The 19,656-nt window shown below is 33.3% G+C and overlaps 1 protein-coding gene across 4 annotated transcripts in view; it reads left to right on the forward strand.

Moving 5' to 3' along the window:
- The window catches only part of LOC136034062 (titin-like), a 148,026-nt gene that overhangs the window by 47,326 nt on the left and 81,044 nt on the right, over positions 1-19,656 (forward strand). For all 4 annotated transcript variants that reach the window (XM_065715179.1, XM_065715180.1, XM_065715178.1 and 1 more), the window contains 4 exons: positions 4,849-5,040; positions 8,500-8,682; positions 13,593-13,721; positions 18,023-18,145. In XM_065715179.1, the coding sequence (XP_065571251.1) occupies positions 4,849-5,040; positions 8,500-8,682; positions 13,593-13,721; positions 18,023-18,145 (627 nt within the window). The remainder of the gene's footprint in view (positions 1-4,848; positions 5,041-8,499; positions 8,683-13,592; positions 13,722-18,022; positions 18,146-19,656) is intronic.

Raw genomic sequence — 19,656 nt, forward strand, 5'->3', positions numbered from 1 at the left:
TTTAACTTACGGACGGTTGATCGGATCTCAAAGAAATTTGATATTTAGAAGGATATTGTGTCTCACAGCTCTTTTTTTAAATCCCGAACAGATCCAGTGACATTGGGGGGGTAGAATTGGGAGGGAAAACCTAAAACTTGGAAAACACTTAGAGTGGAGGGATCGGGATGAAACTTGGTGGGAAAAATAAGCACAAGTCCTAGATACATGATTGACATAACCGGAACGGATCCGCTCTCTTTGGGGTAGTTTGGGGGGGGGGGGTTAATTCTGAAAAATTAGAAAAATGAGGTATTTTTAACTTACGAACGGGTGATAGGATCTCGATGAAATTTGATATTTAGAAACATATCGTGTCTCAAAGCTCTTATTTCAAGTCCCGATCGGATCTGGTGACATTGGGGGGATTTTGGGGTGGGGGAACCTAAAATCATGGAAAACGCTTAGATTGGAGGGATCGGGATGAAACTTTGTGGTAAAAATAAGCAGAAGTCTTGCATACATGATTTACATAATTGGAACGGATCCGCTCTATTGGGGGGGGGGAGTTAATTCTGAAAAATTAGAAAAATGAAGTATTTTTAACTTACGAAGGAGTGATCGGAGCTTCATGAAACTTCATCAAACAGTTCGTGGTAACGAACTGTAGTAAGGAGCGACCCGGCTCAATAGAAACCAAAACTCTAAAAAATGGAATTTGGATACCAATAGCTACATCAAAAGAATCGTATTTTAATGCCGATTTTAAATATATGAGTTTCATCAAGTTTAGTCTTACGCATCAAAAGTTACGAGCCTGAGAAAATTTGCGTTTTTTTAGAAAATAGGGGGAAACACCCCCTAAAAGTCATAGAATCTTAACGAAAATTACACCGTCAGATTCAGCGTATCAGAGAACCCTACTGTAGAAGTTTCAAGCTCCTATATACAAAAATGTGGAATTTTGTATATTTTGCCTGAAGTCAGATCACGGATGCGTGTTTATTTGTTTGTTTGTTTGTTTTTTTTTTCCCAGGGGTGATCGTATCGACCTAGTTGTCCTAGAATGTTGCAAGAGGGCTCATTCTAACGCAAATGAAAAGTTCTAGTGCCCTTTTTAAGTGACCAAAAAAATTGAAGGGCACCTAGGCCCCCTCCCACGCTAATTATTTTCCCAAATTCAACGGATCAAAATTCTGAGATAGCCATTTTATTCAGCGTAGTCAAAAAACCTTATAACTATGTCTTTGGAGACGACTTACTCCTCCACAGTCCCCGTGGGAGGGGCTACAAGTTACAAACTTTGACCAGTGCTTACATATAGTAATGGATATTGGGAAGTGTACAGGCGTTTTCAGGAGGTTTTTTTGGTTGGGGGGAGGGGTTGAGAAGAGGGGGATATGCTGGGGGAACTTTCCATCGAGGAATTTGTCATGGGGGAAGAAAATTTCCATGAAGGGAGCGCAGGATTTACTAGCATTATTTAAAAAAAAACAATGAAAAAATAAATATGAAAAAGTTTTTTTTTCAGCTGGAAGTAAGGAGCAGCATTAAAACTTAAAACGAACAGAAATTATTACCCATATGAGGGGCTCATCTCCTCCTAATACCTCGCTCTTTACGCTAAAGTATTTTTAGTAATGTCAACTATTTATTCTACGGCTTTTGTGATTCAGGGGTCATTCTTAATGAATTGGGACAAAATTTAAGATTTGGTGTAAAGAGAGAGATACTGACGAGTGGGCGAACCCTCTCATATGTGTAATAAAAACATGAGAATAAAAAATTCTTTACTTAAGCTAATTTATAAGTTACGTATATCTTTTACTAATAAAAAGATTCGTAAAAAATTAAAAGTTCTAGTTGCCTTTTTAATTAGCCAAAAAATCGGAGGGCAACTAGGCTTCCTCCCCACTCTTTTTTTCTCAAAATCATTCGATCAAAATTATGAGAAAGCCATTTAGCCAAAAAAAATAAATAAATATGCAAATTCCTCTGCGGAGAGCCAAAATATAAACATGTATTGATTCAAAAATGTTCAGAAATTAAATAAAAAAAACAAGTTTTTTCAACTGAAAGTAAGGAGCGACATTAAAACTTAAAACGAACAGAAATTACTTCGTATATGAAAGGGGCTGCTTCCTCATCAACGCCCCGCTCTTTACGCTAAAGTTTTTTACTGTTTTATAAAGAAGAGCTGAGAGAAAGAGTCAAACTTTAGCGTAAAGAGCGGGGTGTTGATGAGGAAGCAGCCCCTTTCATATACGAAGTAATTTCTGTTCGTTTTAAGTTTTAATGTCGCTCCTTACTTTCAGTTGAAAAAACTTTTTTTTTTTATTTAATATTTAGAAGGACCTCGTGACTCAGATCTCTTATTTTTAAATCTCAACCGGATCCAGCGTAATTGGGGGGGGGGCAGTTGAGGGGAACCGGAAATCTTAGAACATACTTAAAGCGGTGAGATCAGGAAGAAACTGGATGGGATGAATAAAAACCTGTCTAAGACACGTGACTGACATAATCGGACCGGATCTGCTCTCTTTCGTGGAGTTGGGGGGGGGGTAATTTTGAAAAATGAGGTATTTGTAACTTACGAAAGGGTGACCAGATCTTAATGAAATTTGATATTTAGAAGGGCCTTGCGCTTTAAAGCTAGAATTTTAAATTCCGACCAGATCCTGTGACATTGGAGGGAGTTGGAGGGGGAAAACTTGGAATTCTTGGAAAACGTGAAAATTGGGGTATTTTTATTTTACGAATAGGTGATCGGATCTTAATGAAATTTCATAGGGGGAAATCTTGGAAAACACTTCGGGATGAGGCTTGGTGGATAGAATAAGCAAATGTCCTTGATACGTGATTGAAGGAATCGTACTGGATTCACTCTCTTTGGGGGAGTTGGGGGAAGTGGTTCAGTGATTTGGCTAGTTTGGTGCTTCTGGACGTGCTAGGACGATGAGAAGTGGTAGGCGTGTCAGGGAGCTGCACAAATTGACTTGATAAAGTCGTTTTCCCAGATTCGACCATCTGGGGGGCTAAAGGGAGAGGAAAAATTAGAAAATGTTCTAGTTATTTATAACATATGAGTGGGTGATCGGATCTTGATGAATTTTGATATTTAGAAGGACATCGTGACTCAGAGCTCTTATTTTAAATCCTGACCTGTAATAAGCCTCTTATTTTGCTTTTAAATTAATCTATTGATTCATAGAATTTTGCTAGAGCTCGTACCATATGAGCTCTTGGCTCTTGTTATTCCTATGCAATTGAATAGGACATACAAAAAAGAAATAGTTCAAACTGGATTGTATGATAGCATCTTCGTGTACAAAAAGACTTCCCTGCTTTTGGGAACTATATCACTTAGGTAAATTTTCAATTCTGACAGTTTTTTTAATTCTTATTAAGAGGAGTAAGGACTGGGAATTTTTTTCCTGCTCTTTATTTGGTTAGACTAACCATGGATACTTTCATGCAAAACAAATTTTTAATCCTTATGATATTACAATTTTGGTTTATAGTCAGAGGGGAGGGGTAAAGGTAATTAAACATAGATTTATTCTCGTTTTTTATCTATAATATGTTACAGGTAATTATTTGATTAAACAGAAAAAATCTCTTCCTAATTTAGTAATTGAGATAAAATGGCACTTCAGCAAGGTACCTTACTCGTCTATCCAATCACCTAAATCACATAGGACAATACAGTATAACCGATCAATTAGCCAAAAAACCATGTCCAAAATCGAGCAAATTTAATATTTATAAATGTAAGTCGTTGTACAACACCAAGCAAAAGCACGTTAAATCTAGTATATATATATATATACATATATATGTATATGTATATATATATATATATATATATATATATATATATATATATATATATATATATATATATATATATATATATATATATATATATATATATATGTATATATATATATATATATATATATATATATATATATATATATATCCCCCAAGTGATATTTCTAACTTGTATTGTCCTTAAAAGTAATACCAGCAATTTTAACAAGAAATGATCCCACCATAAACTATATTAAGATATATTATCATGTCATCTACATAGCTTTATTGCCGACCCTTATCACCGAAATTAGCAATCGGCATCTCTAATTTCAGAAAATCTTCAATTTCTTGGGCACCGAAATTCACAAGCTGCTGCTTGACTTTATACCCACAGGGTATAAAACACCCGAGCATCGAAGGATCGAGTCTAGTTTTACCGATGCTTTACTTTAAATTAGACTAAACATTGATTTAGAAAATTACGCTTGAAATCAGAAAGCATACAATAAGCTTCTAAGTTTTGGACCGTGAACAGCACTGGTTCCCTTACTGGGTCTATCTCCTCATTTCCTGGAAAATCACCTGAGTGCCATCTTTAAATTCGTTCTTTTTAACTTTAATAGCGAATAAGCATAAAGATTTATATATTAATATTTCTGCTTCTTTCTTAATATATATTAAAGACAAATTTAAATTAAAAACATTGATAGTTGGAGTTATGGAGCTATCTATGAAATTCAGAACAGAAAGGCAATGAAAAAAAGGGAAAACATTTGAAGTCATCTTATTCAGAAGCATAATTTTTTTCAATTCCTCCCACAATTACATGCCTTTTTATGTATCAACTATTTTTGTGTATAATTTCACACTGCTTCTCACCTAAAATGTTAAACTTTTTAGAAAATTTGACACCCCTTCTCCCTACCACAAAATGAATTTATCCGTCCCCTCCCCTAATTGACTGTAGGCTATATATTAAGGTGTATATCCATAAGCTATATAGGCTATTTGGGTATTAATAATTGCCGAAATGACATTCTATCTCCCTTTTAGGAACTTCGAGATTCTTTAGTAAAAGTGACTAAAACTGCGGAGAAACTGCCACAGTCTTCTTCTGCAGAGACGACTGATGTAAAAAATTTGGCGTACCATCTTCTTGACAAGTGTGCTGAAACCCAAGAGTCTTTCGAAAATCGCTCAGATTTATTGGCATTAGCTGTAAGATTTTTTCAAACAGCCCAAACGGTAATTCACTATCCTCATTTTTTGTTTTACTTTTGAATTATTCCATTATCGTTATATCCATTATTTTTATATACTTTTTTCTACTACTTCGTTCAGGTTTTTTCATTGTATTCAAAGACGGTCTTTATTAAATCAAGGAATATTTTAGAGAGACCAAGCCTCCATCCTGCAAGTAGAAAATTAATTCATATGATCAGCTCAGCCGTTAGATGTGCAAACATATTTCCTGTGATTCCTTTTCTATGCGCGGAGCGTGTTTTGATATTCTTTGGCAGAAATAATGAACCTTTCCGTCCTTTTTTTAATACGTTGCTATAGTAGTTTTTGTCTTTTGCTTTTTATATACTTTCATCTGAGTATTTTGGAAAACAAAATACTTCTTCAGTTTTGTTTCTTAACTAGTTATTTTTTTTCTGAAAAGTAGATATTGTAGTAGAAAATACGGATATTTTTTTAGACGTTTGTGTCATTTCCACGTAACCGTTTTTCCCGTTTTCAAATAATGTCTCTGATCCTCTAGAGAATATACCCGACTTCAGTCTAATTTCAAATCACAATAATACCGTCAAGATTTGAAAGGCTGCCCAATGTTGCCAGATTTGCGTCATTTGTGTGCTTATTTCATATGGTTACGGATAGGATTCTTTGAATTTCTGCTGAATTCTCTGAATTCAGTGCACTTTTCGAAACGAATTTCTTTGAAGAAGTCTTTTTTTCTTCTTCTTCTTTTATTGTTTGAGGCGTTTGAAGGAGCATAGTGGATCATTTGGATAGTTTCTTCTTTTTTTGTCGTTACGGTGACTCAAGTAGCAACTTAGCAAGAACTTATGTATTTTTTCTGACATATTTAATTTGTGCTTATAAATAGTACTAAAATTTTCTCTTTTTTCATCTATTCCTGGTATGCCCCTGGTATGCCATCTATTCCTGGACAACTTTCCGTTGCAAGTTCGTGGTCCGGCTAGGAGATCTAGTTGAATGATTGGATTCGGTTTTCAGTTGCTATAAACAGAAATAGAAAAAATTTAGAGACATTCAACAACTAAAGAATATCCAATCTGTCTGTAAAAAAAGAATTAAACTCGTTTGCATGCTCACAAATATTGATTGTAAGAGTATTTGGGATATTGGTATTTTGTAAAAGTAAAAAGTAATTTTTCTTTATTTTGAACCCCAGCCCTTCTAGTATTCTAAGCCATTGGAGAAACCACTTTGGATTAGTTGCAGCTTCACTTTTACATTTTTTTTTACATTTTTACATATCTACCAGCTGCGGTGCTCTTTAATTTTCTGCAGATTTTACTCTAAAAGCAAATTTTTGAAGATCTACAATTAACACAAAATCTACCACTAGTTTTACGTTTTAGACATTGAATTATAATGTTAAACTTGATAAATTTTTTAATTTAATTGAATTAAATTTTTAATTATTAATTTTAATTTAATTAATTTATTTTAATCTATTTTTAATGAAATTTATTTATTATTAATTTTATTTAATTAATTGTCTGATTAAAATTTCTCTATTTATTTAATTTGTTAAATTTTATTGGATTTTTTTCACAAAATTTGATCTTTTATTCAAACTTCTGTGCAAGTTCACTTCTTTTTTCCATTAGCGGTTATGACATCTTTGAATTTTTTTTCGCTTACTGTTTCTTTTTTTCTCAACCGTGAGATGGCTTATTCTCAGCCATCATACATGTGAATTCTTATTCAGATGAATAAGGTGATACCCTTTGTTTATCATTCAAACCTTTAATTATTTATTTTGCCTCTAATGATTTTGGACCGGTGTCCTTCGACTAGGTTTTGAAAGTAAAGTGTGATTTTATGAAACTTAAAGGTATGAAACAGTCCAAATTAAACTTCTCCTGTGATTCGTAGTGCATATAGAAAGGCAACAGTCAGCATAACAGAGAGATGAGATTAAAATCTGATGAAACCTATAATATGAAAAGACAAAGTCTGGAACAAAGAGTATGGGTAACTTATAAAAGTGGTGCTAATGTCGAAAAAAAGTCACCAACGTCATCTAAAATTTGGTGTTCTTGGCATTTTTCTTGGCAGTTCATGAAAAAAAATAATCAAAAACACAATTGTAAAGCATGAAAAAATGTCAGGAAACACCGAATGCGAAAAGGCGCTGGTGATTTTTTTCACTATTTTCAGTTCCCATTCTTATACCTTGCCCAGACTGATTTAGATTAGCAGTATTTTCACGATTTTACAGGAAAATATTGCTAGCCTGGGAGGAGCTATAGGAATTAACCAGTCTTTATGTGAATACTGCCTGAGATCAAACAGGGGTAATGCAAATTCATACCACACTATAATGAACATGTTAACACTGCCTGAGATCGAACAGGGGTAATTCAACTTCATATCACACTATAATCCACATATGAATACCGCATGAGATCGAACAGGGGTAATGCAACTTCATACCGAATTATAATGAACATGTGAACACTGCCTGAGATCGAACAGGGGTAATTCAACTTCATATCACACTGTAATCAATGTGAATACCGCCTGAGATCGAACAGGGTAATGCAACTTCATATCACACTATAATCAACATGTGAATACCGCCTGAGATCAAACAGGGGTAATGCAAGTTCATACCACACTATGATGAACATGTGAACACTGCCTGAGATCGAACAGGGGTAATTCAACTTCATATCACACTATAATCAATGTGAATACCGCCAGAGATCGAACAGGGGTAAAGCAACTTCATATCACAGTATAATCAGCATATGAATACCGCCTGAGATTAGGGGTAATGCAACTTCATACCACACTATAATGAACATGCGAACACTGCCTGAGATCGAACAGGGTTAATTCAATTTCATATCACTCTAAAATCAACATGTGAATCCACAATCTTCAGATGTATCTTTTTTTTTCTTTCAAAAAGAAGGATTTTGATTATTTTACATTATATAATGTTTTTATATTCAGCCATAGCTTTTTCATTATAAAAGTGGCGCTATTTTCATATAAAAAGACGAAAAATTAAAATAATCATTAGTGCTAGTAATTCGATAGAAGACTAGTTATTCGCCTCATTTCCTTCACTCAGCCCCTTTTTCTACGAGACAAAGCGCAAGCGCTTTTTAATCTTTAAACCGTTGCTAAAAATATGATACTTATTCGTGGAATTTTTCCAAGAATTTCCTCCCTTCTGGTAAATAGTTGCTTTCTTACTTCTTCTAAAAAACTCTATTAGAAAATGGAAGTTTTAAAAACAAAAATTATTTCCTTTATTCTTAAACTTCAATAGTGAAGAATGGAAACCCCATGATCGTATATTATTCTTCCCCCCAGGTCAGACTGTCGTGTTCACCAGTATATTCACCAGTTCATCATTTCCCAGATTATTCTCATTAGATATTTTTGGATCGTATATTTTCTTTACCGGTTTATTATATCAGATATAATTTTCAGACGGTAACGAAGCTGGATCAATTGGATGTTCAGCTTTCGACTGGCACTTTCCCACGGGGAAGTGCTGGCTTGGCCCGACTGCACTCACAAGTTATGCGTGCTGCAGAAGAAGCGACTGCCCCTGCCCTCCATTATGGCTATGATCTTCTTGAGAAGACTAGGCAAACTGCAATGGGATCACAGGTATTTCATGATTTGTTGCAATTTATCCGTGATTCTTTTTTCAATATAATTGAATTGTGGGAGGAGTCACAACAAATTTTTCCTCCTAATTTGGCGTAGGTACAACGTATTCCGGGCTCCCTCTCAAATGTTGATGATGGGTACAAGATGCCGCGGCTCCATTCCGCATACGAGGGATGCACTGGCTTTTGTAATCACTTGACCTATGTTTTCGTATCCGAAAAAGTATATTTTGCAATTATAATCAGTTTTTCTGTTTACCATCAGTTTTTCATTTATCAGTTTATCATTAGTTTCTCTATTATCACTTTATTTTCAGTTTATCGTCAGTTCATCCATTATCGGCTTATCATCTGTTTTTCTATGATTGGTTTATCATAAGTTCATTGGTTTGTCATCAGTTTCTCTGTTTACCATTATTCTGTCTATTGTTCTATCAAGAAACATCATAAGACTGAACAAATAAACCTTACGGTTGAATTATGTTTTACACGAAACCAAGGGTTTTTGAGTAGCTCTATGTTAAGCTGCATCAATAGTAGTTTATAATTAAAAGTTGCTTATAAGTTTAATTAATGCTTGTATATTATGCCCCGTCTTCCTATTGCGTTTCAAGGAAAAAGGGATTGCCCATTAACCATTAAGAAACAGTTTTTCATGAAGCCCCCTTTTTTGTGCTTCTACTGGTTGTTCTACTTTGTTATTCAATTGCTTTTTATTACAGCTATCCTGCGAAGTTACCCTTTCCTTTGTCCTAAGCTTCTTTTTATCACAGCTATCTTGCCAAGTTATGCTTTCCTTTGTCCTCAACTGCTTTTTATTACTGCTATCCTGCCATGTTGCCCATTTCCTTTGTCCTCAGCTGCTTTTTATTACCGCTATCATACCATGTTACCCTTTCCGTTGTTCTCAACTGCTTCGTAATACTGCTATCCTGCCAAGTTACTCTTTTCTTTGTCTTTGGCTGCTTTTTATTGCTGCTATCCTGCTACCCTACCCTTTCCTTTGTCCTCAACTGTTTTTTATTACCGGTATCCTGCCACGTTACTCTTTCCTTTGTCCTCCACTGCTTTTTATTACCGCTATCTATGCCACGTTACCTTTTCCTTTGTCGTAATCTGCTTTTTATTACCGCTTTCCTACATCGTTATTCTTTCCTTTGTCCTCATCGGCTTTTTATTACTGCTTTCCTACCATGTTACCCTCTCCTTTGTTCTCGACTCCTTTTTATTACCGCTTTCCTGCCACGTTACTCCTTTCTTTTTCTCCAACAGTTTTATTACTGCTTTCCTGTCATGTTACCCATTACGATTTGAGTGGCAAAAATTATAGAAAATTTATTGAAATTTTTAGCCAATTTGACAAAAAAGACAGCAATTACGCATAAGGGTGGGGATTGTAAGAAAACATAAGTCAAATCAATGAAAATAACAAAAAGGTATTTTTAAATACTAGGGGGAGGCAAAAATCTATTTGGGGCCTTTGGGGCTCCTCTCCTAATTGGCACTACTGCGTGAAGGGAATAGGACATAGAAAAATGAGAGAATGCAAAGACTTACGATAAATAGCACCGCGGATGTAATTTAGAGGGATATCAATAGTTCTTTATGCTTTTAGGATCGTAATGATAGTTCGACTATACTCTCTGCAGTACCGAATATCCTATATTTTTTAGCGTTGCAAATGTTTCTGATCCATATGGGAAAAATAAAACCAAGAAAGGAAAGGATACAATAACCGGAAAATAAAAAATCAAATCAAATAGGTGAGAAAACGAGGATTTCGTCAGCCAGTAGCAAGATGTGAAGACAAAAACAAGCAAGTTTCGATAAGGACCTCCGCCATGTCGTCCTCAGTGCTCAAAAAAAGAAGAAAAAGAAACAAAAAAAACAACAACAAAAACTAACCTTTCGAAGTCAATTTGACAAGAGGAGAACAGATACCCAAATTCATGCGTCATGTCTAGCCATTGTGGTCTTAGAATGTATTTTACGTCAACCATAGGGCAAGGCCAAAAAAATTTTGGCTAAAAATTATTGGGCACACGAATGTTCATGGCTAAAAATATTCATGGAGAATTATTGTGAAAATAGGAGTTTGAAAGTATAGATATAAAAATTTTCTAACTGGAATATTTCGAACACATATACAGTGTTCATCATCAGCAGTAAAACTAAAAGACATCAATAAAAACAAACAAAATTTATACCCAATAAACTAATTATATATAGTTTATTGTTCCTATTTTTTTCAATGCAACAGCGGAAGCAAATCCCCTTGACCTTTTCGGTTCCGGTTCATTAGATTTATCTGACATATCAGGTGGACAGAGGTCATAGCTCTTAGGTGAAGTAATATTTACTTTATTTGACCACAAGTAAATTATCATAAATTGAGTTCAATCCAAATTCATCTGTATCTCTATTTATGGAATTATTCTTGAATACATTTTTTTAAATTTCGATTGTTTCCCTGAAAATTTGTTTTAAACCTTGGTTCCTAGAAACTAAAGAAACATTTTCAAACAAAATAAAATGATTTGGATCATTTTATTATTTCTTAAATTACTTCTTACTATTTACCATATTACGATATTATTACTTCTTAAAGTTACGCTTAAACCATTATTTTGTAAGATTCTTTTAAGTTTTTCACTCAGCCCTTGAACATATGGTAAAGAACAAAAAATATCTTTCTTTTCTGTTGTTTCCAGAATATCGTTAGAAAATTCTATAAATTTGTTTCTTCTTTTCGAAAAAGTCTGGTCAATTACCCAACCTGGGTAATGGTTACTTATTAAAATTTCTTTTAACAATAATAATTCCTCCTCAATGAATTTTGGAGAACAAATTCTAAAATTGCGGTCAGTTAAGGATATGATTAAGCCAATTTTTACTTGGCGAGCATGACCGGAGAAGAACGACAAAAAGCTATTATTGTTAGTAGGTTCTCTGTAAATTTTAAAATCCAGACTATTTCCATTTTTTAAAAGAAGAACATCTAAAAAAGGAAGTTTATTATCCTCTTCTAATTCTATTGTAAATTTTAAATTAAAAATTAAGGTGTTCTAAAAAACCTTTAAATTCCTCCTCCCTATAATTCCATACTGAAATTATGTCATTCATATATCTCCCCCAAAATTTGTGTTTCAAAAAATATGAATCTAACGCTATTGTTTCAATATTTTCTACAAAACAATTTGCTAATAAAGGACTTAAGGGGGGCCCCCATGGGTAAACCATTTACTTGTTCGAAAAAAACCCTCCTGAATTGAAGAAAATAAGAGAACATGTTGCAAGACCTAACTAAATTCATAATCACACCGACTTCCAAAACTGCTTCACCACTAATTAAGTCCAAATTTCTTGATATCTTTCTTTCAAGAAGAATTTCTGCGGCGTTTACATCAATACTCGTATACATTGATACTATGTCGAAACTTGAGATTATAGAATTTGAAGAAATTTCCACTTCTTTTAGTTTTTTTTTCAAGTTGTGACGAATTCTTAATGTAAGAAATTTGTGCCGACATGAGTGGTATACGTAATGACACTGACCACTTACTCAGAGCACTTGTTAGTGACTTTGTACTTGCAACAATTGGTCGTAATGGCAGATTTGGCTTATGTATCTTTGGAAGTCCGTATAATTTAGGGCACCAAGAACTTCTTGGTAGGAATTTGTAGTAAAGTTGAGGTGTAATCTTCCCTTCTTCCTTCAAACTCTTTAACTCGTTCTTAAACTTCTTTGTGTACGAGTCTGTCGGGTCAAAAGAAAATTTTTTGCACGTTTTTTCATCTTTCAGTATCGTAGTCCTTAGTGTCCATTACCACTAAAGTGTTACCCTTGTCTGCTTTTGTAATAATAATAGATTCATCCCTTCTCAAATTATTAAGCATCTTTATGTCTTTGATAGAATTGTTAGGGAGATCTGGTTTTAAAGCAAAATTTAACAGGGTTTTAATTGTAGAAGCTATTACTAGGCTAACATCTTTGATTAAGATGGGGTTTCTATGTATAGATGTTTCTATTGAAGAGATAATTTCTTCTACTGGGACTTTATTAGTTTTATTATTTTATTAGGAATTAAAAGGTTTATTTAGACCATCTTATTTTTTGGGGAGGTGATTTAAAATTTAAAATAGAATTAGAAGAGGATAATAAACTTCCTTTTTTAGATGTTCTTCTTTTAAAAATATGAAAATAGTCTGGATTTTAAATTTTACAGAAAACCTACTAGCAATAATAGATTTTTGTCGTTCTTCTCCGGTCATGCTCGCCAAGTCAAAATTGGCTAAAACCAAGGTTTAAAGCACATTTTCAGGGAAACAATCGAAATTAAAAAATATTTATTCAAGAATAATTCCATAAATAGAGATACAGATGAATTTGGATTGAACTCAATTTATGATAATTTACTGAGGTCAAATAAAGTAAATATTACTTCACCTGAGAGCTATGACCTCTGTCCACCTGATAATTCAGGCAAATCTAATGAACCGGAACCGAAAAGGTCAAGGAGATTTACTTCCGCTGTTGCAGTGAAAAAAATAAGAGCAATAAACTATATGAAATTAGTTTATTGGGTATATATTTTTTTTTTTTATTGATGTCTTTTAGTTTTACTGCTGATGATGAACACTGTATATGTGTTCGAAATATTCAGTTAATTATTTTATATATGTTCATTGTCTATTAAAAGGTTTCATCCCTAATTTGAACTGTTATACTTTCGTAATGGAAAGGCAGTATGGTCTTCAAAGTTATCTAAATAGGAGTTTGGTGGGATGAGATAAGGAAAATATTATCCTGTATTATTCAAAGATGAATAACAACATTCTATTTTCAATTTATTTATATTGTCCTATTTTTGTATCAAAATGAGAACATATGTTTTTTTTTTCTTGGAGGGTATACAAAACAAAATCGAGGAAATTGAGAAGCGATCAATGGATATCAACGTACTCTGTACTGCCCACAAAGAGGAAGCAATTAGAAATTTGGAGAAAATTCAAAATGCGTATGACCAGATTGATGAGGTAATTTGTTTTCTCGTTTTGCTTTTGATTGATATATACATGTTACCGGTGAATATCCGAGATTTGGTTAATGTCGAGGTTCACCGGTGAATTCCCGAAATTCCTTTTTCTCTGCTCAGATCCAATTTGTTTAGCGAGACAGGTTTTTCATTCCTATGTAGGCTCTGATGGTAAAAGTTGAAGCTAAGGTAGATTAGGCTAGGCTCGATTAGTTTAGTTTAAAATCGGTTGAAAAAATCAGGAATGGATTAAAAACCTAAGCTAACCTAACCCAAACTAGCCTAACTAAACCTCATCTAACCTGACCATACTGTCATCATCAAACCTTGCATCAAACTGAAAAAGTTATCTGGCAACACTGAGAAAATCCAAGGAGAAAAAAAGGTATTTCTGTCTTACCGGTGAATTTCAACATTCACCAAGTTTGGACATTCATGATAACATACAGAATAGTTTAATATTATTACCCTGTTTAGCTTCAGCTAATAACCCAAGAATGTCATAGAAGCATTAAGGATTTAAAATTTCAAGAAAAAGGAAGTAGTGTATGTCTGATTTTACTAGTTTTAGAGACACCGACATAAGAAACAAGTATTTAATGGGGAGTTTTTTGAAGATAGCGAGAAAAATAAAATGCAAACGAATATTTCGGCCACATGAGTAACAGCGTGCTTCAGCAAAATACAATTCACAAATTGAAGCAAATAAAAAAAAAGAAATCTCTCAAAAATTCTTTAACAAAACAACAATGGACTAAAAACCAAAACATCGAAATTTGAAGGGAAATCACAGGAGCTTATAAAAGTTCAGCTAATATTGATAAAACCCTTGTCACTCATGCTATGCAGTTTCAACAAAATTTGAACAAATTAAGAAAATTCCTTACTTCGTAAAACTTGTTGATTATTCTTTATACCTAGCCGGTTTAAGGAGTACTTATTACCAATTAAGTTAACTGCTTTGGACTGAAGAGTATTGACATCCTTCTAGACTTGGATCCTTCATAACTTAACCTAATTAAAGATTATTTAATTTGGTTACTTTAACCTCATTAAATTTGTAATTTAGCCTAAATTTGATCCTAGTAGCACAACTTACACTGTAATGTCTTGCATGTTCATTGAAAAATAGGAAATTCAAACGAAAAATGGATAATTAACATAATTAATGTACACTTTTATAGAATTAGAGCTGAACTCTCTCTATTACTGACAATTTTATTTTTAAGAATCGTTAAAGCCTAAACCCAGTCTGCACAAATTAGGCCTAGGTTAGTCTGAAAAAATCTTGGACGGATAAGTAGGCTAGTTAATTTAAACTGGTAGGTCTTAGTCTGTATCAGTTTAAGGTACTTTAAAAAAAAAAGGTAAAGGATACGGCATTAGACTTTACAGTCCCTACCGGCGGTGCCGATCTCCGTTTCTTGGCCCTTCAGCCAGGAAGTGCAATGGGGGGTTGGGGGCCAGCCATCCTGTGCTTTCGCACACCCTTCCTGTTTACCTTCCCCAGATTTCTCCAGGTACCCATTTAGAGCTGGGTCGACTCTGGCTAAGCTTACAGAGTCACGCCACTGACCCCCGTCCCAACTGAAGAATTGGGTACACTGGGATTCGAACCCTCGTCCTCTCAGACAAAGGATCCCGAAATCCAGCGCACCAACCAACTCGGCCAGGAGTTGGTACTTTAGTAAAGAAACACATTTTGCGAAACGCTTGATGACGGTGATAATTTTGTTTTCGGTACTAGTGCCAATTTGAACTCTTATAAATTACCCATATTCATTGGTGTGGACACCTTTGCTCCTTACCGATAAATCTGAAATCGTGCCAAAAATACTGTGTGTGTTACTAGACGCCACTTCATGCATATTCTTTTATGCCCCCATTCTTGTAAGGGTTTTTGGGCATTTTTAGGCAAGAACTTAAAAAGAGCCCGGTAAAATCTTAGCAGAACAAATAGGCTAGTTGATCCTAAGCTGGTAGGTCTACTGGTGACAACATTTTGCATTCTGTACCCTTTTGAAAGTGCCTGAAAAGACAAAACTGTAACAGTTTAGGTTAGGCTAATAAAAGAACTCAGTCGCCAAATACTAGATGGTGTAGATGGTTTTTTCTTTTCGGTACTATGTTAATTATGTTTACCTAGGTTATGCATAAGATGTTTAAATAGACAGATCATTTAATTTTGTTTACATCTTATGCCAAAAAAATAATGTTCAATCGTTTGGCCATAAGGCTAAAAAGAGCTCCACAGCCGTACTGAAATTGATGCTAAAATCTTTTGCTTTTAAAAATATAAGATATAGGTATAACATGCAGTATCCTCCTCTCTCTCTCTCTCTCTCTCTTTCTCTCTTTCCCTCTTTCTTTCTCTCTTTTGTTTTCTGTCTCTTTTTTCGTAAACTCTTTCTTTCAACCATTATGTCCAAAACCACCCCACTAACTGTGTCGTTTCAGAACTGTCAGCAAATTTGTAATTGCGATTCTTAAATAGAAAGGTTAGAACTCTCGTACTGCTAGTTTTTTCCCGCTCCTATTCATATTTCTCTCTTTCCTGTGCTCTTTCTCTCTCTCACTCTCTCACTTAAGTTTTCCATTTCATCTTTTGTGTCCAAAAATCACCTATGAATGCATTAATTCAGATTTGTCACCTATGTGAATTTCATGCTTAAGTTAAAAGTTTGTAGTCACTATGCTGCTATTTTGGCTCTCTTTTCTTGCTCTTTCTCTCCCTCTTTTTTCTTGATTTCTGTCTATTATCTATTCTCTTTCATCTATTCTGTCCAAAATTACTGATTAAACTGAATCAATGATGAAAAATTGTTAATCGGAGAAAAAAAAGAATCACTTGATGAAAAATAATTAGTTTTGTTTTTTGTCTCTTCTGTTTGACACAAAATAAAACCTGATAATGCTACATATTTTTCTCACAGGGATGGAAGGAAACATTTCACCCCAAGCAGCTGTTCTCTTTCCTATTGAAAGATGGATGGATCTTTATTTTACAAAAAAGGTCAAAGCCATACATTCAATTATTCAACCGCATAAATAAAAAGTAAGCTCAAATATAAAATATGAAAACGCTTTGTTGATAAAAAAATAAAAACTAATAAAATATTTTATATTATGAAAGGGTTTTTATATATAAAATATTCATATTTTAATTTCATATACAATATTAAAACGCTAGGTTAATAAAGAAAAATTCAAAATATGAAAACATTTTCATTTTCTCATTTCATATAAAATATGAAAAGGCTAGGTTAGTAAAAAAAAAGCTTGGTGACAACAAATACAACATCCCTGTTGCAACACTGTTGCAGCTGCAACAGTGTTGCAGCTGCAACAGTGTTGCAGCTGCAATCAAAAGGACTGTACATAAAACAGTTCTTCAGCAAGTTGTTCCAAAAACTCAAGATAAGGCCAGAGAATGAAATGAGCTCAAACAAAATTCATATATCAAGTAAGTCATTCGGATTTGGGTAACTTGCCCATTTTATATTCAAATTTGGGTTTTTACTGGACAGCTTTGTTCTTTTATCAATACCGGCGTCTTTACATATTTAGTCTGCTCTGGTCCAGATTTTTTCTTTTTTTTCCGGATTGGCCAAAATTTCATTAAGCAAAGGATGTTTGAATTATGTGAAAATTATAAACGGGAATAAACGGGTAGAATTCTTAGGTGTCAGTTTTTCAAAAATAAATTATAACACCTACAGAAGCAAAGACCAGGCTCAGGGCTTGGGGTACTAATTTTTTTTATATTAAAAAAAATACTAAAGTCAAATCTAATTTTTAAAATCTTAATTATGCAAAAAAATGCTATAGCATCAGCCTGACGGCAAAGTGTGTCATTTATATATGTTTTGTCAAATATTTTACTCATCAATGCTTGATTGTTTATATTTGGTCAAACTTTATTAATATTTCGTAGATTTAATTATTAGTGTTTCCGTGTATGACTAAATTATTTATAGATATTAATTTTTGCCCAACTATCTCGAAAAATCTTTCAACTTTTACTGCTGTATCACCAGAATATCACTAGGAAGAAAAGTAAACCTCAGAGTCGAAAGTTTATTGCAGAATAGTTTATTATGACCAAAGATATACTTATTAATTCAATCCCTTAATTGATTCAATCCGTTTGTTAATTCAGTTATTATTTATTCAACTCAATCCGCGTTCCAGCGAATTCATTTCGACAGCGCTAATTCTTTTTCTTCCTTGCGGTGTTGGGAGATTTTTTCTTAACAGTTAGAAGAACTATTCCATATGACAGAACGAGTTTTTGCATTACAGATCTACAACTGGTTGATTAATGTTGCAGATGAATTAATCAGGACTCATTGCGATTTGGGAGTTAACCCAAGTACCGCTGGGGAATTCTTGGAACTGCATAAGCAAATGTTGAATGATGTCAGGGTAAGAATATTTGTCTTCCATGTGTTTCATTTTAAAACTAAAGACCTCATGTTATTAACATAATAAAACATTAAATTCCTTCTATGTCAACTTTCATAATTAATATAATATAATAATATAATAAATTTAATATAGTAATCAATATAACAATTTAGTTTAAAATGTAATAATTTAATATTATATAACAATATTTTAATATAATAATTTAATTAAATTATTAATATAATATAATATAACATAATAAATTTAATACAATATACTATGCAATATAATAAATTTTATAATATAATATACCGATGGTCAGCACCAATAAAGTTGACTGTCACTTTAAAAACAGACAATTTGAACTAAATAAAAATATATGTAGAAAAAATATAAACAAACTGATACTAATTAAATTGTCCTCTATTTGACATCATTTCTTTTAATATAAAGTATCCTACTGCTAATATTTATTAAGCTATTCAAGGATGTACCGGAGAGGGAGCTAGGGGGTTTTAACCCCTCCTACCTTCCCCTAGAAATGTTTTTCCGACTCGTAAAAACGGAGCAAAAAAGAATATAAACAATATTTATGTATTTTTTTAGTTTTTTGTGTAAGACCTCCCTCAAAAATAATCTTCTGCAACTCCCCTGAAAAAAAAAATTCTGGATACGGCCCTGTAAGATAATTCTTTGAAAAGATTACTATTACAAGCCCAGAAGGGCTGAATTCGCATTTCGGAGTCATAGAAAACAATATAAGCAAAAAAAGGGGAGTTTATTATCCTATTGCCACCGGAGCTGCCTATCTTTTTCATTGGCAAAAAAAAAAATTAATCTGGTAAACAAGATAATTGCCAGATAATACAAAAGGGGAAAAGTGCCCAAAACCTTCTTCTAGCATCTCCAAACCTTCTTCCAGACATAAATTAAAATATCCAGGGTTTTTATTTTGCTACTTTCTGTTTTGGATATTATAGTACTTCCAATATTACTCTTAACTTACTTTTTGCCACTACCATTCATAAGTTTTCAGTGCATTCTGAATTTCATTACTTTCGAAAATCTTCATTTGCCCAAGTTTTATTTCTTTGGTAACCCTGATTTATTTTTAAGAGAGATTTGTGTTGCTTGAAAAATAAAAACCCAGAATGAAACTCTAATCAATCCAGCAAACAAAATCGGTCAAATAAAAAATTTCTGAGGTAGGCCTATTTTACATTATTGCTTATAATTAGGCTTATTAATACGTAATAATAAGCTTATTATTACGTTATTGTTTTAAAATTGCATCATTTTTTTTAAAGTCAAACGAAACCATAGTCAGTTTCTTTTCTAAGTTAAAAAACTTGAAAGGGGTAAATAAAATTTAGAAAGTAATTAAGAAAGGAGAATTACACAGATGGAGAATATATAAGAAGGTGTGTCAAAGGTGCAGAACAGACTTTTTGTAATGCGAATAATAAAAATAATGTCTATGAAGGATTCAAACCCCTTAGGATACTAAATAAAAACAAGATTTTTTTAAC

Source organism: Artemia franciscana, chromosome 12 (assembly GCF_032884065.1).
Source record: "Artemia franciscana chromosome 12, ASM3288406v1, whole genome shotgun sequence".
NCBI lineage: Eukaryota > Metazoa > Arthropoda > Branchiopoda > Anostraca > Artemiidae > Artemia > Artemia franciscana.